The 23,554-nt window shown below is 50.3% G+C and overlaps 1 protein-coding gene across 3 annotated transcripts in view; it reads left to right on the top strand.

The window, feature by feature from the left end:
* TCF20 (transcription factor 20) overlaps positions 1-23,554 on the top strand; it is a 95,259-nt gene that overhangs the window by 26,953 nt on the left and 44,752 nt on the right. For all 3 annotated transcript variants that reach the window (XM_018048849.1, XM_018048848.1, XM_018048847.1), the window contains exon 2: positions 16,919-22,639. In XM_018048849.1, coding sequence (XP_017904338.1) covers positions 16,955-22,639 — 5,685 coding nt within the window. In that variant the 5' untranslated portion in view covers positions 16,919-16,954. The remainder of the gene's footprint in view (positions 1-16,918; positions 22,640-23,554) is intronic.

Below are 23,554 nucleotides of genomic sequence, written 5' to 3'. Positions count from 1 at the left end.
AATTAAATGAGACTGTAATACGCTGTCTAGTACATAGGGTAAACAGTCAATAAGTTAACAGCTGCAGTCATTAAATTTCTTTGCTTTTTAACTTTTGTATTAAAGTTAACATGTTCATTAAATCAGTTCCTAGAAGGTCCCTTGCAGTCTCACTCCAAAGACAGCTGTTGTCAACAGTTTGAGGAATGTCTTCTTTCTAATTTCAACTCTGTACATCTTTTTTCTAGAAGACAGGACTTAGCTGACTATGTGTTGTGCTAATAATTAGGAGCCAGGGAAGGTTTTAGAGTCTGGGGTGACATGATCAGCTCTCAGTTCAGTTCAGTCACTCAGTTGTGTCTGACTCTTTGTGACCCCATGGACTGCAGCACGTCAGGCCTCCCTGTCCATCACTTGCAACTCCTGGAGCTTACTCAAGCTCATGTCCATCGAGTCAGCACTCCAAACATCTCATCCTCGGTCGTCCCCCTCTCCTCCCGCCTTCAGTCTTTCCCAGCATCAGGGTCTTTTCCAGTGAGTCAACTCTTCACATCAGGTGGCCAGAGTGTATGATCAGCTCTGTTTCAGTAATAATGCTGAATAATAACATGAATCGGCTTGTAGTGGGGAAGCAAGTCTTTGCTTGGCTGTTCGAGTGCCAGGTAGATGTTGAAAAGGTTTGTTACCTGCTTCCAACCGTTATGTGGTCCTCGTTGGGGAAATGAGGTGCTCCCTGAGGCAAGGAAGTGCGGACCAAGCAGGGACCAGGTACCGATGTGGCATGTGGACTGGAAGTGCTTGTGTGAGCCAAGGCTTTAAGAGTGACTCTGACTTGGGAAGTGTTTGGGAGGGGCAGAGCACGAGTCAGGAGGCGGGAGAGCAGGGTCGACAGTCGGTCTGAGTGGAGTGGCGGGCCTCAGCGGGCCAGCAGGCTGCCTGGCACCTCGTGAGGCTGCTCACGCTCTGCCCCCAGCCCTGGCCTCACTCTACTGCAGTGCTCTCCTTTCCCAGAGTGTAAGCTGTTTAAAAAGGCAGCAGAGTTTCAGTCATCCCTGCGCTTCCAGGCCTGGTAAAGGGCCCAGTACATAGTAAATGCTTTAAAAAAACCACAGCTGAACAGCCGAGTATTCGCTATTTATGGAAATTATGACTGGATACCCTGTTGTCCCCACAAATCAAGGTCTAAAAACCCTAGTGTCATCTCTCCCCGCTTCATTCTGCCCTCAGCTGCGAGGCCTCAGACAGGTTCCCCTCCCGACCTCTCCATCCCATAACCTGCGTGCACCCGTGTGGGCTCCCGCGAGCACGCCCCCCTCCCACAGCTCTGGGGACCCGCATGGCCTTTCTTCCTCTTGCTGTGTCTTCCCTTCACTGTCCCTTGTTGGCTCCTTTTCCTCTTTCCCAGCCTCCAGATGTTGGTGGGGTTTAGGGACCAAGCGTACTCTCGGTCCCCAGACTAGCGGTTTTACACTGTTGTTTGACCAAACTACATGCCAGCCTGGTACATGCTCACCGCGTTCACTTCTGCACCTCAACTCAAGCCTGGAACAAAAGCTTCCCAATAAAGTTCTCATGCTTCGTCTTACTCTGAGACATCATCTCTGTTATTTTCCATTCCGTTCTATTTCATTTGTTTTTTTAATGCTGTTCATGACCCACTAAATTGATTTCACAACCTCCAGTTTGAAAAACTGCTCTGGGTGATCTCATCCACTCTTCTGGCTTCAAGTCCTATCTCTGTGCTGATGACTTTCCCATATGTATGTCCATCCCCACCTTCCTCTGAGGTCCAGACACGCCAGCTATCTCCCTGACATCTGCACCTGGACGTCACCAGGAATCTGAGAGTTAACGTGTCCAGAAAAAGCACCCTTGGTTCTGTCAGCCCCTCCCCTCCCTGCCTCGTCCCGTTCCACAGACAATGCCGTGGTCCCAGCTGCTCAGTACGAGACAGTGCCCGAGTACAAGCTCCGTGGGCCTGGTGCTGCAGTCTGACGGGCCTTGGGCAGTCACTGAACCTCCCTCTGCCCGACTGTCTTCATTTCAATAAAGCAGGGTTTTCAGCTGTCCCTTTTCCTGGGACTGCTGTGGAGCCTGCATAGATTTTTACCTGTAGGGGACACGGAGCGGTGACTGTCACGTGGCTGCTGCAGTTTGTCACCGTCGTCAAGTCCCTCACACCCACTTCTGCTCCATTAGCGATTCCCATTGGCTTTGACTCCAGAATACGTCCTTTCCTTGACCACATATCACCACCTCCATCAACACCGCGTTTGTCTCTGCAGCCAACACCCCTTACCCAGGCGACCGAAATAGCTTCTTCACTAACTCCCTGCTTCTGCCCTCGCCCCTCCCAAAGTCTGTTTTCCGCAAAACAGCCAGAGCCGAGTTGGCCATTTGAGAATTGAAACCAGAGGGTGTTGCTCTCTAGCTCAAACCCTCCAAAGCCTCCTCATAAAATCCGACGTTCTTACGTGGCTTAAAAGGCCCTTCATCTGTACTCAAACTGTCACGTGTGTGTGACTGACTGGTGAGTGTGTTAACACGCGGATTCTGGTTCAGTCGCTCCCCAAGACCCAAGACTCTGCATCTCCAACAAGAACCCAGACGGCCGTGCCGCGGGTATGTGGACCCTCGAGAGCAGGGCCTGTGTGCTCAGGGTCCCGTTCTCTGGCTGCACCCCTCTCTCTCCCCCTGGCACTTGGCCTCTGCCGTGTCAGCCGCTTTGCGGATCCTCTCGGGAAGGCCATCCCCGCCTTGCCTCTGTGCCCACCTCTCCACAGATCCCCGCACAGCCCATCCCCGCCCCTCCTTCCAGTCGGTTGTCACCTCCTCAAGGGGGGGTTGTCATCCTGTGTAAACCATCTTGTTCAAGTCCCACGCTTTCCCTCTATGCTTCTCTGTCCCCTTAGCCTCCCTTAGTTTTCCCTAAGCATTGCTTAGTTCCTGGCCAACCCAGTGTCTAGCTGTAATTGTTCTGTCTTTATTTGCTGTTTGTGTGGTAGGTCGGGACTTTTGAGACTTGTTTGTTGCAGCTGTATCTCCAGAACCTAGAATCAGTGCCTGGAATGTGATATTTGCTCAGAATGTGTATTGAAGGATGACTATGCATGTGTGTAAATGTTCCCCGTGTTAGACACGGGCCCCTGGAGGGAGGGGCCTTCCTTAGTCCTGCTTTTCAGGTGGTTAGCCTGCATCCTCACTCCAGGCCTCTCTCAGCCTGCCCCACCCTCAGAGCAGCAGTCCTCAGTGATTGTTAGCTGGTGTTTGCTAGGCCGTTCTGCTGGGGGCTTTCGATTTCCTTGTGCATTTTACAGCCGTACTTTTATGTAAGGAACACACGTTTGTGTGCTAAATCGCTTCAGTCGTGTTCAACTCTTTGCAGCCCTGTGGACCATAGCCCACCAGGCTCCTCTGTCCATGGAATTCTCCAGAAAAGAATACTGGAGTGGGTTACCATTTCCTTCTCCACATAACACATGACTGTAGTCTTACTAAAAATAAAAAAACAATTAAAAAGTCATTCCTCCCCTAGTTAAGGTTGCGATGTATCCTTTCCAGCCAGTTTCCCCACTTACTATTTTGAAATGTATCAGTAATAAGAGAAAAGAGGGGCGGGACTTGCTTCGCTTCCAGTATCAGAAGTCTTCTTAGTGGAAGAACTGTTTCACCTCACCACAGGCAAACTCCAAGGGCATTTCTGTTGAAACCAGGGCTTAAGAAGTGAACAGTTTTGCTCAAGAGCTCACTAGCATTAAGCTGCAAAACCCAGTTCAGAATCTGACTGTGTCTGAGTTCAAGGTCCAGGCATGCCCCTTCCACCACTTCATGCTCCCAGGAGCTGTGGGGAGAGAGGCAAGTGCTTGACTCACTGGAAGGAGGCCTCGAAGAAAGGATGTTTGAGCAGGTCGTCACAGAAGCATCTGAGTTAATCGGATGGTGAAAGTGGGCAGAGAACTAGCATTCCGGACAGGTAACAGCTTGGACGAAGACCTGGAGGTCAACGCACCTTTGGGGAACGGAGAGAAGTTCACTGTCCACTGGAGTGAAAGTGAAAGCCGCTCAGTTGTGTCCGACTCTTTGCAACCCCATGAACTCGTCCATGGAATTCTCCAGGCCAGAATACTGGAGTGGGTAGCCTTTCCCTTCTCCAGGGGATCTTCCCAACTCAGGGACTGAACCCAGGTCTCCTGCATTGCAGGTGGATTCTTTACCAGCTGAGCCACAAGGGAAGCCCACTGGAGTAGGAGGTGCAAAATGAGGTCACGAGAGGTGGAGCTAGAAATTCTGTCCATGTCAGAAGCTGAAGGATCTGAAATTCCATGCCGTGAACCGGTGATCTTTCCTCAGACTGGTTAAGTGGGAAATCAGAATTCTGTTTGTTTACAAAATACGTCAAACACACAAAAAAGCACAAAGACTAATGACACTTGTATACCCATCACCCAGACTTAACAATGTCACACCGGATCCTTCTGAGGGTCTCCCTCCTTCCACTCAGACCCAAATTCCCAAACACCAGGCCTCTTCCGTGTATTTGTTGTTGTTCAGTCGCCAAGTCATGTCTGACTCTTTTCACTGTTTTTGTGTATAGTGTTTCTGAATTTTATCCATGTCCATACATACAGAGCTACAGAACTAGTTTGGAAGTTTTCCGTTGCTAATTCATCTAATTCAATAAAAGGAGTAAAAGTTTGATCCCACCAAATGACGAGAACCCCCTCAGTCTGGTTTGACATATCTGCAGTCAGCTGAAAGTGTATCCTGGCTTTCTGGTTGAGGGGTTGATGGTGAGGAGACGTGAAGGATGAGGCTGCAGAGCTTGGGAGATCAGTTTTACTGAACAAATGAGCAAAATAAGTAAATTGAGTAAGCAAGTATATAAGTATATATTGAGGCTGATGGGAGCCAGGTGCCTTAACTGTTTGAAGAGGAAATTGCAGACATAGAAAGAAAAGGTTGGAAAGATCCTAGAGGGTGTTGGGTTGAAATTGGAGGTCTCAAGATGAACCCATGGTTTGTAAACGTATATACAACTGTGGGTATGGAAATAGTTATAGGTGTGGGTGTTCATACATAGTATTTAGCTACAGGCAGTGACATCCCAGCAGCAGTGAACAATCCTAGCATCCAGATCTTTGTTTCTATATATTATCCTTCTCTAAAATGAATCGTGTCCTTGGAGATATGGCTTGTTCCTGCGGGTGGCAGTATGAGCCTGAACCACCTTGTGCCGGGAAGCAAAGGCATGCTCAAGGGAGGGAACATGTCCAAAAGGTATAGGGGCCACTTTGAAGAGGCGTCCACTGGCCAGAGCTGATAGTTTGAGAATCAAATAGGTGAGTGGATATGTGGGTTAGGAGGGGAAGTTCTGCCAGATAATGATGGACAGAGGATCACCGTTTGGCATCCATCATAGATGGCTCAGTGGTAAAGACTCCTCCTGTCTAGGCAGAAGAAGCAGGTGCGATCCCTGGGTTGGGAAGATCCCCTGGCAAAGGAAATGGCAACCCACTCCAGGATTCTTGCCTAGGGAATTCCATGGACAGTGGAGCCTGGCAGGGTTACATCTCGGGGTCGCAGAGTCAAACACGATCGAGCAACTAAACAACAACGATCATCATAGTGGTGCTTGGTTGACATGGGAGTCATCAATAAGTGGATGTTTGACAGACAACAAGCTATTGGCACAAGATGCTTGACTGATTAACAAGGTAAAGTGGTAAGTTTGCGCTGGGGAAGCCTGGCAGGGATGAGCTTGACTGGGTGAAAGTGATTGGCATCGCCAGTGGAGGGTGCACTTGCCGTCCCTCCCTGACGTAGTGCCCTGAGCAGAGCGCAGCGCCACATCTCTGGTATCATTGCCAAGAAAGTAGGGACGTGGCTGGACGTGCCTCCTGCAGAATGAGAGGACCACACTCTGTCAAGGACACGGGAGTCAGGAGAACACTGGGGGCCAGTTCGCATTGGCGAGACGCTGGTGAGGCGTGGCAGCTTGTGCTCCTGGATGGGGTCTGGGCCAGAGGGGAAAAGGAAGCATTGTTGGGGCAGTTCGCAAAAGTGGAACAGGCTCTGCCCTGGGCTAGTGGCGCAGGCAACGTTGCTGTTCAGTCGCTCAGTCGTGTCTGACTCTTTGTGACCCCATGGACTGTAGCCCACCAGGTTCCTCTGTCCATGGGATTTTCCAGGCGAGAATACTGGAGTGGGTTGCTGTTTCCTTCTCCAGGGGATCTTCTCAGGTGGCTCAGTAGTAAAGGAATATTAATTTCCTGGTGTGGAGGGTTTTATGCTGGTTATGTAGATGAATGTTCCTGTTTTTGGAAATGTACACTGGACTGGTTGGGGGTGATTTGACGTCAGTCTTCAGCCTACTCTCAAAGAGGTCAGGAAGAAGCGAATGGGTATCTATACAGGTTATATATCGTCTTGCTCAGTATCTGTAGGGGAATGGTTCCAAGGCCCCCTCAGACACCAAACTCTGTGGGTACTTGGGTTCCTTATATAAAATGGCATAGTTGCTGCTGCTGCTAAGTCACTTCAGTCGTGTCCAACTCTGTGTGACCCCATAGACAGCAGCCCACCAGGCTCCCCCGTCCCTGGGATTCTCCAGGCAAGAACACCAGAGTGGGTTGCCATTTCCTTCTCCAAATGGCATAGTAGTTGCATATAAATCTCTAGGTTACTTACAATATCTAACATAATGTAAATGCTACATAAATAGTTATAAACCTAATGTGAGTACTGTATAAATAATTGCTAGCCATGTGGCAGATTCAAGTTGTGCTTTTTATAACTTTCTGTAATTTCTCCCCTAATACATTTGATCTGCGTTTGGTTGAATCCACAGATACAGACCCCGTAGATAACAGAGGGCTGACTGTATAGGTAATAAGTATGTATAAGTAATGGAGCAAATGATATAAAATATCATTAAATTAAAAATGAAGTGATATTATCAGTTGGGGAATCTTGTTGAAGGGGCTGTGTAAGCCCTGTACTATTCTTGAACTTTTCTGTACAATTTGAAATTATTTCAAAATAAGTTGTAGTCTGAGACCCAACTGAGAATCTGACTGGCGTGTTACTAGCTAGTTCTATAAGCTAGTCTGTAGGGACGTGACCTCTGTATGATACTGTGTCTTTGCCTGTGGATACATTTGTGTGTTTCTCTGGTGGGTTGGTTGGTTTTTGAGCTCTTCTTTGGGGTCCTTCAGTAGTTTATCTATACATGTAGCTTTTGCCCTCTTCTACTTTGAATTAGTCCTCTGGTATTTTTTGTTCTTGCTGTTATAAAATGGAGCTGTTTCTGCCTACAGGTGGTGACAGGATTGCTTTCTGTGACCCTTTTTGTCTGTGAAGGTTTAGAAATTATGTACTCATACAGCTTTTAAGTGAGGGGAAAAAATTAATAATATCTCAAAACCCCTCAGGCTTAACTTAGGAAAAACCCACAGGGAGCCTGTGCTCCACGGGCCCCAGAGACACCAGTGGTCCTGCCCTTTTTCCAGCAGCTTTGGCCATCCTGCCCACAGAGGGGGTCATCTAGGCTGATACCGCAGTTAAGGGACAGGCAGCTATCTGGTGGGTGGCGTTGGGACCCCTTTGGCCTGCCCGGGAGCAGGTTAATGGCATCTCCATGCCGTTACGGCAGCATGCAGTGATAGGATGCTGCGGTCTCTTTGCTATTTGAGATTATGTCTAAAAATAGGCCTGCCCACTCTGGGGTGGAATTCAGTTGTTTTTATGCCTAATTCTGAGAAGCAGCTCAGAGACAGCGTTCTGCGTGCACACTCACTTGGGCCCCACGGCGCCTGTGCACTGTTAATGCCAGGTTTTCTGAAGCGAGGATTTCTGCAAGTGCCTCTCTCTCCCACCTGCCCCTGGACAAGATGTTTTTGAGATAGTGTGAGAGGTGTATTTTTAAAATAAGATTAATGAAATTTTAAAGTGGTTATTTTCTACACAAGAATTAATGTCAATAGAAACAAAAAGGATGAAAATGCATCCACAATCCCGCCACCTTGAATAATGGAAGGGTTTTCATTTTTCCGTGCTGATTGACCCTGGACCTAATGATTTCTAGATAGGTGCAACCATAGCACAGGTTATTTTCCTTCATCTTAGTATATAAAATAAGCATTTCCTATGGTGCTAGAATCTTCACAGTTGTTTTCAATGAGTTTGTACCATTTCATTGAGTGAAAATGCCGCAATATGTTTAATCATTTTCAGATGATAGAAAATTAGATTCTTGCCTGTCTTCACTGCTTGTAGATATCACCAGAGTGAATATGTTGGTACCTTGGTTTTTGCTTGGTTGTTCTGAGATTTCTTTAGGATAAAAATCTAGTGAATAAAATTACTGGGTCAAAAGATATGAATATTTTTATTACCAAATGGCTTTTCCAAAGGGTTGTAATAATTCATGCTGCTTTTGTTATTGTTTGTACCAGCTTTACCCCAGCCTCACCAGGTATCGTATCATTTCTTCTTTTGAAACCTTAAAGATGTAGTTTTGTGTCCCCACTTTTCGCCGGCATGTATTTGATCACAGGTGAAGGTGGATGTTTTTTGTAGCTTGCATGGCGAATATAATTCAAGTTTTCACCCTTGGAGAAGACTTTTTAGATCTGTGACATTCTAGTGGGTGTCTTTTCCTCTAGACTGTTGACTTGCAAATGTTGATTGAGTTGGTTCCTTAAGCTGTTTCCTAGGCTCCCAAACCAGCGGACAAGCCAGCGCCATCAGCACATTATCCTATTCTTAAGGCCTAATTGTACTGAGACACCTGTAAGCCACTGAGAAAGATCTAAGCTCTGTTCATCGGCAAATAGAACATAGAATCTGAAATACCAAGTCAAATTTTCAAGCAAATCTTTTTGCCTGATCTACTTAAGAAGATCCCATGTTTGCACATACATAGAGCGAATAACATAGAACTATCCAGGTATAGACAGTAAACTCAATTCTAGGAAATGTCACGATTCCTTTATAAAATGCCTCCCAGTCTGTGCCAGTCTTGCTGCTGTTTCACGGAAGGCTTCTGCCAGAAGCACAGACTGGGTTGGGGTGGGGATTCCATATCCCACCTGGACGTTTACTATGAATGTTTTGCTTGTTTTAACTTCTCTGAGCCTCACTCTACAAAAAGGAGCACTAATACTTGTTTAGAGCATGGGGAGGATTAAATATATTAATATTTATCTAAAGCACCTGGTGCAGTGTGTGACTTGTGTTAGACATGAAGAAGATAGGCAGCAACTATAATTACTGTCTGTTAGGATTCTTGGTTTTGGCCATGCTGTATGGCGTGAGGAACCTTAAGTTCCTTGACCAGGGAGCAGACCCATGCCTCCTGCAGTGGGCGTGCGGAGTTTTAACCACTGGAACGCTGGGGAAGTCCCAGAGCATTCGAAGCTTATAAGACCTGGAGCAAGTGCTCCCTGCTCAGTTTATGGTACAGTGAGAGAAGGGAAAGTGGGTTTTAGAACCAAAAGAATTCGAGCTATAGGTTATCAGCTTCAGTTTACCCCAGAAGAGTGACTTTTGGCAAATAACATAATTTATCTTTTTTTTAATCCATAAGTTGAAATACTTGTAAAACTACCAGCACCTCACACACAGAATAAATGGTGGTTGTTATCATCAGTAGCACATCCCTCAGATAGTGGTCAAAGGCAGATCCTTCCCAAATGGTTAAAGGGCTTCCCTGGTGGCTCAAATGGTAAAGAATCTGCCTGTGATGTGGGACCCCTGGGTTGGGAAGATCCTTGGAGGGGGCATGACGGCCCACTCCAGGCAACATTCTTGCCTGGAGAATGGCCACGGACAGAGGAGCCTGGTGGGCTACGGTCCATAGGGTCACACAGGGTTGGACTTGACTGAGCGACTCAGCACAAAGGCAGATGCGCTTCACTGTTTATTAACAGAGAAAAGCCAGCAGATGACCTGCTTTAAGGAAGGCTTGTGGAAAAGGCCACATTTCCAGCACTCGTTCTGGGAACCATGTGACCTGACTTGGTAGGAAGAACTGTGGACCTAGGGATGTTTCAGAGATGCCCTCAAGGTGAGGGCAGGGCGATAGCACAGAGGGATCTGAGCAGGTCTGTTTGAAAGGGCAGAGAGGAGCAGAAACTGGGATGGGAAGATGCCAGAGGGCCACAGGCATGTGGTGAGGCAGTGCTATCCAAACAGCTGGTGAAGAAAAGCTGTTCCAAGAGATTGGTCCTGGGGAAGAGAGATGTTATTCTAGTCCAAGGAAGATGAACACGGCAGTGACCAGGCTGGAGAGGTAAGGGGCAAACACAGGTGGCGAAGAAGTTGCAGGATTAGCGAACACCTTAAATACAGAGAGTTCAAGCAAAAAATGAGTGGGGTCATTCCAAGGCATCTTCCTTAGAGTGTCTAAGAGATGTTCGTGGTTCTCCTTGGGAATAGGAAGTAGGGTCAGTTGAGGAAAGAACATTTTTGTCTTTGAGAATGAGTTGGTGATTGCCTAAAAATGTATCTTGTCATCTTTATAGAGATTAATCCAGCCACAAGTGACACTGTCTAGAGTCTACGTGCAAAAGTGACTGTTCTGTTTCACCAGCATCACCACCAAAAGAGGGCTGGAGGCCTTGTCTGCTGTCCCTGTGTGATCATTAAAAGCATTACCATGTTCATGGCAATTAATAAGTCCTGTAGACCTGACCCAACCTGTCCCTCGTGGTCAGTGTTCCGACCAGTTTAGAATCCTGGACATTTCTTTCTTCCTCGCAGCTTGGCTCTGCATTGTGTCTGATGTTTCTAGGTGTTTTGTTGTGGGAGGACTTTTAGACCTTGTGGTATATTGCATGAAATAGAAGTCTCTCACTCCCCAAATAAAAAATATGTTACTCTGAAATCCTAGGATTGAGAGAGGAACGATACTAGTTGGAGTCCTGGTAGGAAACAGATGGCACACAGAAACTGAGTAATTTCAGGAGCGTTTGTTTCCTTCAGGCATCCGGAAGCTTCTGTTCCAGATATGAAGAGCTGTGATAGAGGAACTAGGATCTGCCTGGCTGTTGGGAGAACCGCGATTGGGATGGTCAGGGAAGCCTCTCCTGGCCATTCAGACTGGAGCCCCCCAGTGAGTGGTTCTCAGGAGCTCATGGGGAAGCTGCCGTAAATCCGTGTCTGCTGCAACCACCTCTGGGAGTGTAAAACCTCTCGTTCTCTTCTGCCTTTCAAATCTTTCTTGTGCTTCTCTTTGTAAACTCTAGTCTGGATTATGCTGGAAAAGGGTTTTGGAAACTTAGCTACCAGGTTCTGATCTGCAGAGAGCTTAGAAGGAGGGTGTTCACAGTGCTGCTGAATTGTCCACAGTGCAGATTGGGGCTGTTTACCAAGGGTGAGCAGGGCCTGGGGACACCAGTGGAGCAAACGGCGTCTCCTGGGCTGGCAGCAGTAGGGTTCCTATCCCTGCGCCTGGAAGGCGGGAGGAGGAAGCCGTTCTGGAGGCTGGAGAAGAGGGATCTCAGCCACTGTAGGGGGGGCACCAGGACAGTAAATTCCTCCTTCTTACTCTCTTCCTGCCTCTTCCCAGACAACTGGACCAGAAGCCAGAGGGGCGGTGGAGCCTCCTGAGTCCGTATGGTGACCCTCCCAGAACAGAGAGTAGGATGGAGGTGGGTGAGGAGTAAGATTGAGAGAAAGCAGAATAATCCTCCAGACAAGCGCCATCCATATGTGTTGTTAACATCTTGGGGGTTAAAACATTTTTTTCAAGGCAAGGAAGGATATGAGCAGAAAATCAAGGGTTAACCCGAAATAAAAGAGGAAGCAGGTACTTGAAAAGGTCTCTCAAGGAAACTGTCTGAAGAGAGTTAGGAAACCGTGGAGAAGAGAATGGACCGGGGAGTGGGACAGCGTTGGGCACAGGAAGGGAGGCAGGGAAGGTCAGTGTTGGTTCCTGCCAGACAGCAGGGTGCTGGCGCAAGCGCAGCGTGGGGGGTGTGAGCGCAGGCGGGAAGCGATGCTTGTCCTGAGGTCTCACGTGGACTCTGGATCATGGCCCCTGAAACAAAGACGGCTTGATTCTGGACCTCACCAGTGCACCGCCATAGCCCTCCTGAAACCATTCAGGAGGTTAGGAAAATGGGAGAAAACCAGGAAAGGGGAGAACTGGGGAGGGAGGTAGCGTTAGTAAGCTTTTCAGTGTGGCTTGCTTCCTTTTAGAGTATCACATTTTCTTTACCACATGCATACTCATTCAAACGAGATTCAGATGTTTATCACTGTTAATCACGATGCTGTAAAACTGATTACACTGACGGCTTTGCTTCTTTTAAATGGTGGGACAGTATTGGATCAATGTGTTAGCAGCTTGCCTGTCTGCCCACTGCCTGCTAAGTCACTTCAGTTGTGTCCAACTCTTTGCAATGCCATGGACTGTAGCCCGCCAGGCTCCTCTGTCCATGGGATTCTCCAGGCAAGAGTACTGGAGTGGGTTGCTGTTTCCTTCTCCAGGGGATCTTCCCGACCCAGGGGTTGAACCCGTATCTCTTGCGTCTCTGCATTGGCAGGCGGGTTCTTTACCACTAGCAATTAGTAGCTTATTTATATGCTAATGCTGAAACTAAAATATTCTGGGTTTACATTTTCAATTGCTAGTACACTTGGGAGTGATTCTTTTTCCCCCCTCATCTAGTCCAAAACCACAATTATAATAGTAGGGAGGGTGACATCATTATACAGGACAGGAGACCTCCAAGTAAGGCCAAGAGCAGACCTCTGAAGGAACCACACCCACATCTGTCTCTGTCTCTGGAGATGGGATTTTCGTTTTCTTTTTTCTTTTACTTTATTTCACTTTACAATACTGTATTGGTTTTGCCATACATCAGCATGAATCCGCCACGGGTGTACACGTGTTCCCAATCCTGAACCCCCCTCCCACCTCCCTCCCCATATCATCTCTCTGGGTCATCCCAGTGCACCAGCCCCAAGCATCCTGTATCCTGCATCGAACCTGGACTGGCGATTCGTTTCTTAGATGATATTATACATGTTTCAATGCCATTCTCCCAAATCATCCCACCCCTCTCCCTCTCCACCAGAGTCCGAAAGACGGTTCTATACACCAGTGTCTCTTTTGCTGTCTCACATACAGGGTTATTGTTACCATCTTTCTAAATTCCATATATATGTGTTAGTATACTGTATTGGTGTTTTTCTTTCTGACTTACTTCACTCTGTATAATTGGCTCCAGTTTTATCCACCTCATTAGAACTGATTCAAATGTATTCTTTTTAATGGCTGAGTAATACTCCATTGTGTATATGTACCATGGCTTTCTTATCCATTCATCTGCTGATGGACATCTAGGTTGCTTCCATGTCCTGGCTATTATAAACAGTGCTGCCATGAACATTGGGGTACAATGTCTCTTTCGATTCTGGTTTCTTCGGTGTGTATACCCAGCAGTGGGATTGCTGGGTCATAAGGCAGTTCTATTTCCAGGTTTTTAAGGAATGGAGATGGGATTTTCCAAGGAGCCTGGCAGCCAGAGGTGGGGAGTGCTGATGCTAAGGGTTCTTTGCTTCCTGCTGCTGCTGCTGCTGCTGCTGCTACTGCTAAGTCACTTCAGTCGTGTCCGACTCTGTGCGACCCCATAGACGGCAGCCCACCAGGCTCCCCCCTCCCTGGGATTCTCCTTTGCTTCCTAGCAGTGCTTATTTAGCAAAAATTTGGAGCAAGTGGCAACATTGTTTATATATTCAGTTTTCAGAAGCCTGATTTTATTTGCAGAATGATTAATTAAACTACATGGAAGGTATTTATTTATGGAGAGATTATCTTTCAGGAAGCTTTCCATTAAACTGCCAGATTTAGTCTTCTTGTTCTGTTTAAGCCGTGCATACTCAGACAGTCGTGTCTCTTTTGTGACCCCATGGACTGTAGCCGGCCAGCTCCTCTGTCCACAGCCTTTCAGCTGCCTTTTATCATGTAGAGAAGGCCTTTGGCTCTGAGAGCCAGGGTAGAAGAACACCACAAACAGGAAAGATAACCTGTGTGGACAGAAGCGGTGCTGATTATCTGAAGTCCTACCCAGGTGGCTTATTCAGGGGCTCCTTATGAGAGGGAAACAGAGAAGGTAGAGGCACCCACTTTCCAGGCTGACGTGTAGCTGGACCAGTGCACTTGTCACTGACCACGTCTTCCGTCCTCTGGTTTGTAGTGCTGAGAACATGGCCTGAGGGGCAGACTGCCCAGCCAGCCTTGTGAACTCTGGGCTTCGGTTTCCTCTCCCGGAAGATGAGGATACCGGTTTTGTGAGGATTCGATGAGTTGGTGCTTGTAAAGTGCTGGTCCAGTGTCAGGCACTGCAGCAAACTCTCCAGTAGGAATTACCTGGTGCCCAGCATATCCGCTGCAACACAGAGAACAGCAGTCTGAGGAGGCTGAGAAGCAGTTTCCTTTAGATGCTGAGATTATTTGTACTTGAAAGTTTCAGGGTGACTTTGCGTCATGTGATCATATCATCAAACTTAATATCCAAGTAGTAGACTCTTGTCTAGCTGTTTAGACTTAAGATATTTCAGGAAGAAGTGGTTCAAGCGTTTCAGACTTTGGAGTTACCTGACCGTCTTCAGCTCTGATCCCTGTTTGCTTTTTGCAGTCTCCTCACATGTGGACTTGAGTTGGGCTTTTTCCCCCTGGAACTGGAGAATTTTACAGGCAGAGTCTTAAGCGTCATCTGGCTTTCAGATCCGTCATATTCTGCCTTCCCTTCCTGCCCTCCTCTCAGCCAGTGGCACTCTGCCGCCACTGTATGGAAGCTGGAGCCCGGCTCTCGAAGGCTGACAGCACGCCTGCCGTGTGCTCCGTACTGTTCCCATGACGGGGACTGCAGCAAGGCGCCGCGTCTCTGCCCTTGGGAGTTTGCGTTCTGTTGGGGTGGGGGCTGTGTGTCTGTGCTTGTTGGGAATGAACGCTGCGGAGGAGAAGTAGCCGGGGAATCGGGAAGGCCCAGGTGAGCATGTGGAGGAAGCTGTTCTTTAATAGGCTGGCCAGGGGAAGGCCGAACCGGTTAGGGAACGTTTGTCCAGGGGCTGGGGAGGAAGTAGAGGGGCCAGCCGGTGCCTGGAGGAAGAGCTAGTAAGTTTCCATGTGGAAAGGCTGGTGGCCTGTCCCAGAAGCAGGGAGGTGCCAGCAGAAGTAGAGCAGAGAGCGGCAGAGGAGGAGGCCAGAGAGGCTGTGAGGCGAGGGCGGCCCTCCTGGGCCAGCTTCGCTTGGGATGCGATGAGGAGCTACTGCAGGGCTTGGACACGAGGAATCAACTTAATCTTTAACAAGGACCGCGGCCTTTCCTGCTGGCAACTTCTTTTTCAGCTCCCCTGAGAGGGAATTTAAAAGGTAGGAAAACTTTGTAGGAAAACTTTGTCTTAACCTACCCATGTGTGTTTTGTAATTTCTGTTTTGAATAATCGATTTTAAAGTCCTTTGGAGCAGTTTGGCCTTGTCTTCTTCATCTCTGACTCTGAGAAGGAGACAGGCCCAGGTGAAAGGCAAAATAAAATCAGCTCTTGATTAACTGTGTAAGAGGTATATTACATTACATGAGAATTACATTGACGAAGGGAATGCAGTGTTGACCGAGGCAGATGACTTTGGGAAGAGTCTGGGTCCTAAGCTCGGTGGAGTCTAATTTGCCTCTGTATCTTTTGCTGCCCTCCTGTGTGACTTGTTTGAATCCCCTCCTTCATAGGAATGGCCATAGTAACTTTGTGAACACTATTGGCGAGTCAGAAACCACACGGGGGTCAGAGATGCAAAAACTTCTTGCACACCTCCGGAAAAATCTGGAAGAATCATCACTGCTACTTTGGCTGATTTTGCATGGGAATTGAGGATGGGGGCACGGGGTGGGGTGGGGGGGCGGGTCTTGGGACATATTTAAGTGTCAAGAAGAGGTTAACCCCCTAAGATTTTATGTCTGGCTGAAGCAGTAAGGCACCCATGTGGTGATAAGAGTTGAGTGTCCTGGGGTCACCCAGCATCACAGGTTGTTGGTAGATATAGTAAACCTGCAAGATCATGCAGGATATATGAAGGATATACGAAGCTGACTTCTGTTCTAAGTCGGGGAGGGAATAGGCCAGGGGAGTGACTGCCTCGTCATTATGTGAGGCTCTCACGTGATGTTCAGTGATCAGTCTAATACTATATGGAACAAACTAAATGAATGTGTTTTTTTCTCATCTCTCCCCCACCATAAATGGAAGACTTATTTGAAACTAGCTGGATACTTTGTTGACAGTGGTGATATAGCCCCCTATGGTAGCCCAGCTGGACGGGGGCGGGGCTCCTTTGTTTGGGGCGAGGTCCTTACTGCAGTGAAGTGTGCTGTAGTTTGTATTTACCCAGAGTGCTTTCTTTTCCTGCTGCCATAGATTTTGGCCTCACACTTATGGCCATTTCTCTGTGTATTTGCGTCTTTAGAAACGGATAGGATAAGAAATAGGAAAGTGAAAGTTGCTCAGTGGTGTCCAACTCTTTGCAACTCCATGAACTATACGGTCCATGGAATTCGCCAGGCCACAATACTGGAGTGGGTAGCCTTTCCCTTCTCCAGGGAATCTTCCCAACCCAGGGATCGAACCCAGGTCTCCCACATTGCAGGCGGATTCTTTACCAGCTGAGCCACCAGGGAAGCCCAAGAATACTGGAGTGGGTAGCCTTTCCCTTCTCCAAGGGATCTTCCCAACCCAGGGATCAAACCCAGGTCTCCCGCGTTGCAGGCAGATTCTTTACCAGCTGAGCCACCAGGGAAGCCCAGATAAGAAATAAAGAAGATATAATTAACTTCACCTGGGCATCTGAATTTCCGTGTCCCCTCGATCTCTAAACTTGGCTTTGTTTGTCCTGGGGAGATGCGTGTCTAATGCTTCTCTTTTCTCCTTCTGGTTCCAGGAGGGCTGCTGGCCTGCTGCTGCGCTGCTGAGCAGTATGCAGTCCTTCCGGGAGCAAAGCAGTTACCACGGGAACCAGCAGAGCTACCCCCAGGAGGTGCACGGCTCATCCCGGATAGAGGAGTTCAGCCCTCGCCAGGCCCAGATGTTCCAGAATTTTGGGGGTGCTGGTGGTGGCAGCGGCGGCGGCAGCAGCGGTGGTGGACGACGAGCAACGGCAGCGGCGGCGGCCGCGATGGCCAGCGAGACCTCTGGCCATCAGGGCTACCAGGGCTTCAGGAAGGAGGCTGGAGACTTCTACTACATGGCAGGCAACAAGGACCCCGTGGCCGCAGGAACCCCGCAGCCTCCTCCGCGAAGGCCTTCTGGGCCGGTGCAGAGCTACGGACCCCCCCAGGGGAGCAGCTTTGGCAATCAGTATGGCAGTGAGGGTCACGTGGGCCAGTTTCAAGCACAGCACTCTGCCCTTGGTGGTGTGTCTCATTACTCACAGGATTACACAGGGCCTTTCTCTCCGGGGAGCGCTCAGTACCAGCAGCAGCCTTCCAGCCAGCAGCAGCAGCAGCAGCAGCAGCAGCAGCAGCAAGTGCAGCAGCTGCGACAGCAGCTCTACCAGTCCCATCAGCCCCTGCCGCAGGCCACCAGCCAGCCGGCGTCCGGTGCCTCCCACCTGCAGCCCATGCAGCGGCCCTCAGCTCTGCCGGCCTCGGCTGCCGGCTACCAGCTGAGAGTGGGGCAGTTCGGCCAGCACTACCAGTCTTCTGCCACCGCCGCTGCCTCCTCCTTCCCATCGCCGCAGCGTTTCAGCCAGTCCGGGCAGAGCTACGATGGCAGTTACAGTGTGAACGCTGGATCACAGTATGAAGGGCATAACGTGGGCTCCAACGCACAGGCTTACGGAACACAATCCAATTACAGCTATCAGCCTCAATCTATGAAGAATTTCGAACAGGCCAAGATTCCACCAGGGACCCAGCAGGGTCAGCAGCAGCAGCAGCAGCAGCAGCAGCAGCAGCAGCAGCAGCAGCAGCAGCACCCCCCTCAGCACGTGATGCAGTATTCCAACGCCGCCACGAAGCTACCCCTGCAAAGTCAGGTTGGGCAGTACAGCCAGCCCGAGGTTCCCGTGAGGTCCCCCATGCAGTTTCACCAGAACTTCAGCCCCATCTCTAACCCTTCCCCAGCTGCCTCTGTGGTTCAGTCTCCAAGCTGTAGCTCTACCCCGTCTCCTCTCACACAGAGTGGGGAGAACCTCCAGTGTGGGCAAGGCAATGTGCCAATGGGCTCCAGAAACAGAATCCTGCAGTTAATGCCTCAGCTCAGCCCAACCCCGTCGATGATGCCCAGTCCCAACTCTCACGCTGCGGGCTTCAAAGGGTTCGGGCTGGAAGGGGTGCCTGAAAAGCGGCTGACCGATCCCGGCTTGAGTAGTTTGAGTGCCCTGAGTACTCAGGTGGCCAACCTTCCTAATACGGTTCAGCACATGCTACTTTCCGACGCCCTGACCCCTCAGAAGAAGACCTCCAAGAGGCCTTCCTCGTCATCCAAGAAAACAGATAGCTGCCCAAACTCAGAAGGCTCCTCACAGGCCGAGGAACAGCTGAAGTCCCCGATGGCAGAGTCGCTGGATGGAGGCTGCTCCAGCAGTTCTGAGGATCAAGGCGAGAGGGTGAGGCAGCTGAGCGGCCAGAGCACAAGCTCAGACACCACCTACAAGGGCGGGGCCTCAGAAAAGGCAGGCTCCTCACCAGCACAGGGCGCTCAGAGCGAAGCCCCCCGACTCAGCACCAGTCCCGGAGCCCGAGAAGAGACCGCCTCGCCGGGTGCCAAGGACACACCGCTGTCATCTGAGGGCAACCCGAAAGCCAACGAGAAGGCAGTCGGGGTGATTGTCTCCCGGGAAGCCATGACAGGCCGGGTGGAAAAGCCTGGGGGGCAGGACAAGGGCTCCCAGGAGGAGGATCCTGCAGCCACACAGAGGCCACCCAGCACCGGGGGGGCAAAGGAAGCCAGCCACGCATCACTTCCACAGCCAGAGCCGCTGGGAGGAGGCAGTAAAGGAAACAAGAGCGGAGACAGTAACTCCAGCCACAACGGGGAAGGGAATGGCCAGACCGGGCACCCCGCAGGGGGCTCTGGTTTCACAGGCAGGACTGAGCCCAGCAAATCTCCTGGAAGCCTGCGCTATAGTTACAAAGACAGTTTTGGGTCAGCCGTACCGAGAAACATGAGTGGCTTTGCTCAGTATCCTACAGGACAAGATAAAGGGGACTTCACCAGCCACGGGGAACGAAAGGGTAGAAATGAGAAGTTCCCCAGTCTTCTGCAGGAGGTGCTTCAGGGTTACCACCACCACCCCGACAGGAGGTACTCCCGGAGTTCTCAGGAGCACCAGGCTATGGCTGGCAGCCTCGAAGGAGCCACAAGGCCTAACGTCTTAGTGAGTCAGACCAATGAGTTAGCTAGCAGGGGCCTTCTGAACAAAAGCATTGGGTCCCTGTTAGAAAACCCCCACTGGGGTCCATGGGAAAGGAAGTCAAGTGGCACAGCTCCTGAGATGAAACAGATCAATTTGGCTGACTATCCAATTCCCAGAAAGTTTGAAATAGAGCCTCCGTCATCAGCCCATGAGCCCGGGGGTTCCCTCTCTGAGAGAAGATCAGTCATCTGTGACATTTCTCCACTAAGACAGATTGTCAGAGACCCAGGGGCTCACTCGCTAGGACACATGGGCGCCGACACCAGACTCGGGAGGAATGAGCGTCTCAATCTCAGTTTAAGTCAGTCAGTCATTCTTCCAGGTGGGCTGGTGTCCATGGAAACAAAGCTGAAATCCCAGAGTGGGCAGATAAAAGAGGAGGACTTTGAACAGTCCAAGTCCCAAGCTAGTTTCAACAACAAGAAATCAGGAGACCACTGCCACCCTGCTAGCATCAAGCACGAGTCCTACCGAGGCAACGCCAGCCCCGGAGCGGCAACCCACGATTCCATCTCAGACTATGGCCCGCAGGACAGCAGACCCACACCAATGCGGCGAGTCCCCGGCAGAGTTGGCGGTCGGGAGGGCATGAGGGGTCGGTCCCCTTCTCAGTATCATGACTTTTCAGAAAAGTTGAAGATGTCCCCTGGGAGGAGCAGAGGCCCAGGGGGCGACCCTCATCACATGAACCCACACATGACCTTCTCTGAGAGGGCCAACAGGAGTTCTTTGCACGCCCCCTTTTCTCCCAATTCAGAAAGCCTGGCCTCTGCTTATCACACAAACACACGTGCTCATGCTTATGGGGACCCCAGTGCAGGTTTGAATTCCCAGCTCCATTACAAGAGACAGATGTACCAACAGCAGCAAGAGGAATATAAGGACTGGGGCGGCAGTTCTGCTCAGGGAGTGATCGCTGCGGCTCAGCACAGGCAGGAGGGGCCCCGCAAGAGTCCACGGCAGCAGCAGTTTCTTGACCGAGTCCGGAGCCCCCTGAAGAATGACAAAGATGGCATGATGTACGGCCCACCGGTGGGGACGCACCATGACCCCAGCGGCCAGGACGGCGGGCGCTGCCTCATGTCCAGTGATGGTCTTTCTAACAAAGGCATTGAACTGAAGCACAGCTCCCAGAAGTTACAGCAAGAGTCTTGCTGGGATCTCTCTCGGCAGACTTCTCCAGCCAAAAGCAGCGGCCCCCCAGGAATGTCCAGTCAGAAAAGGTACGGACCACCCCACGAGACCGACGGACATGGGCTCACAGAGTCTGCGCAGTCATCCAAACCGAGTAACGTTATGCTGAGACTTCCAGGTCAAGAGGATCATTCTTCTCAAAACCCCTTAATCATGAGGAGGCGTGTCCGTTCTTTTATCTCTCCCATTCCCAGTAAGAGACAGTCACAGGACGTGAAGAACAGCAACTCTGAAGATAAAGGGCGCCTCCTTCACCCGTCAAAGGAAGGCACTGACAAAGCATACAATTCCTATGCCCATCTTTCTCACAGTCAGGAGATCAAGTCCATCCCTAAGAGGGAGTCCTCCAAGGACCTTCCGAGTCCAGATAGTAGGAACTGCCCCGCGGTTACCCTTACAAGTCCTGCTAAGACCAAAATCCTGCCCCCGAGGAAAGGCCGGGGGTTGAAACTGGAAGCTATCGTCCAGAAGATCACATCCCCAAACATTAGGAGGAGTGCGTCCTCGAACAGCGCAGAGGCCGGGGGAGACACGGTTACTCTTGACGACATCCTGTCTTTGAAAAGCGGCCCTCCGGACGGTGGGAGCGGTGCTGTTCCGGACGCTGAGCTAGAGAAGAGAAAAGGCGAGGTGATAGCTGAGCTGGCCTGTCCCGCAAGCCAGGAGCTGAGCGGAGAAAAGCCTCTGGCCCGGTCTTCGGAGGAGTGGCGCGGTGGTGGGGACGACAAGGTGAAGACGGAGACGCACCCTGACGCCGTCGCCGCTGGGAAGGAACCCCCTGGTGCCATGGCATCCGCAACCTCACAGAAGCCTGGGAGTAACCAGGGGAGACCAGACGGGCCCCTGGGCGGGACAGCACCTTTAATCTTTCCTGACTCGAAGAGCGCACCTCCAGTGGGCACGCTGGCTCCCGAGGCAAACCCCAAGGCTGAAGAGAAAGAGAGCGATGCCGTGACGATTTCCCCCAAACAGGAGGGCTTCCCCCCGAAGGGTTACTTCCCCTCAGGAAAGAAGAAAGGGAGACCCATTGGTAGCGTGAATAAGCAGAAGAAACAGCAGCAGCCCCCGCCGCCACCCCCGCAGCCCCCTCAGATACCAGAGGGCTCTGCTGATGGAGAGCCAAAGCCGAAAAAGCAGAGGCAGCGGAGGGAGCGCAGGAAGCCCGGGGCACAGCCCAGGAAGCGGAGGGCTAAGCAGGCTGCGCCCATCGTAGAGCCCCAGGAGCCGGAGATCAAGCTGAAGTACGCCACCCAGCCCCTGGACAAAACTGACGCCAAGAACAAGTCTTTTTTCCCTTATATCCACGTAGTAAATAAGTGTGAACTTGGAGCCGTGTGTACAATCATCAACGCCGAGGAGGAGGAGCAGACCAAATTGGTGAGGGGGAGGAAGGGCCAGCGGTCCCTGACGCCTCCGCCCAGCAGCACCGAGAGCAAGGTTCTCCCAGCCTCGTCCTTCGTGCTGCAGGGCCCCGTGGTGACAGAGTCTTCTGTGATGGGGCACCTGGTTTGCTGTCTGTGCGGCAAGTGGGCCAGTTACCGGAACATGGGCGACCTCTTTGGACCCTTTTACCCCCAAGATTATGCAGCCACTCTCCCCAAGAATCCGCCTCCCAAGAGGGCCGCGGAAACGCAGAGCAAGGTGAAGGTCCGGCACAAAAGCGCTTCCAACGGCTCCAAGACGGACACTGAGGAGGAGGAAGAGCAGCAGCAGCAGAAGGAGCAGAGGAGCCTGGCTGCGCACCCCAGGTTTAAGCGGCGACACCGCTCGGAAGACTGTGCCGGAGGCCCCCGGTCCCTGTCCAGGGGGCTCCCTTGCAAAAAAGCCACCACTGAGGGCAGCAGCGAAAAGACTGTTTTGGACTCAAAGCCCTCCGTGCCCACCACTTCAGAAGGTGGCCCCGAGTTGGAGTTACAAATCCCTGAACTACCTCTCGACAGCAATGAATTTTGGGTCCACGAGGGTTGTATTCTCTGGGCCAATGGAATCTACCTGGTCTGTGGCCGGCTCTATGGCCTGCAGGAAGCGCTGGAAATAGCCAGAGAGATGGTGAGTAGGAGAAATCCCCCCGCCGTGGCTCTCGGTTACTTCCTTTGGGTTCTTTTTCTTCCACCTTCATTTGTTTCAGCCGTACTCTTTATTCTTGCAAATCACACGGTAGTTCCTCCACAGTGAGGCCCCAGGATTGATGGTCAGCACAGGGGACACAGCTGGTGCTTTGTGATGGCTCTGAATGGAGTGTAGCCTTTAAAAACTGTGAGTCCCTGTGTTGCATGCCTGTAACTCGCTAATACAGTGAATCAGTAATGATAAAGCCCCCAGGCCCAAATGCGGGACAGAAAATGAAGTAATTGGGACATTGGTTTAGCTTTTATTTTTATCAGTAATTTGTGTTCACAGGTTATACGGGTCATATTAGTCTCCTCCTGCTCATTAAAACAAACATCAGTGTTTCACCCCTTCTCAAACCTGTCCTCTGCCAGTTTCCTCTGTTTCTGAGCAAAATAAGCTTTTACTGCTGTTTGAGTTATCTATGGATCTTTTTTTTCATTCTTCAACATCTGTCTCTTTAATACTGATGAAATTAATACTGTGGTTGTAACTTCTTTCTTTAAAAATTTTTCACTTCCCTAGAACTACTAATTCATGTTTTTATTTGCTTTTTATTTTCTTGGGCCACGCATTTCTGATGCAAACTTTGCAAGGGGATTTTTGTTCTTCAGGTCTGTTTTGCGTCTGTTTTTCTGGGGCATTCTTCATCATCATCACCGTCTACTTCTTTGCTCTGTTGAACGCTGTTTTCTTACCCATGTCTTCGCCTTACTTGATCTGGGCCACATTTAATGGTGTGTGTCATCCTTTAGCATTTTCATGAGAGAAAGGATGCCTGGGAGGCAGTATGTTGAGATCGTGTGAATCGGGATGTCTTTTTTCCATCTTCTTGTTTAACAGAAGGTTGCTTGG

This window comes from Capra hircus, chromosome 5 (assembly GCF_001704415.2).
Source record: "Capra hircus breed San Clemente chromosome 5, ASM170441v1, whole genome shotgun sequence".
NCBI lineage: Eukaryota > Metazoa > Chordata > Mammalia > Artiodactyla > Bovidae > Capra > Capra hircus.
Note: the sequence above shows the minus strand (reverse complement) of the source record. Positions and strands in the feature narration are given on the sequence as shown.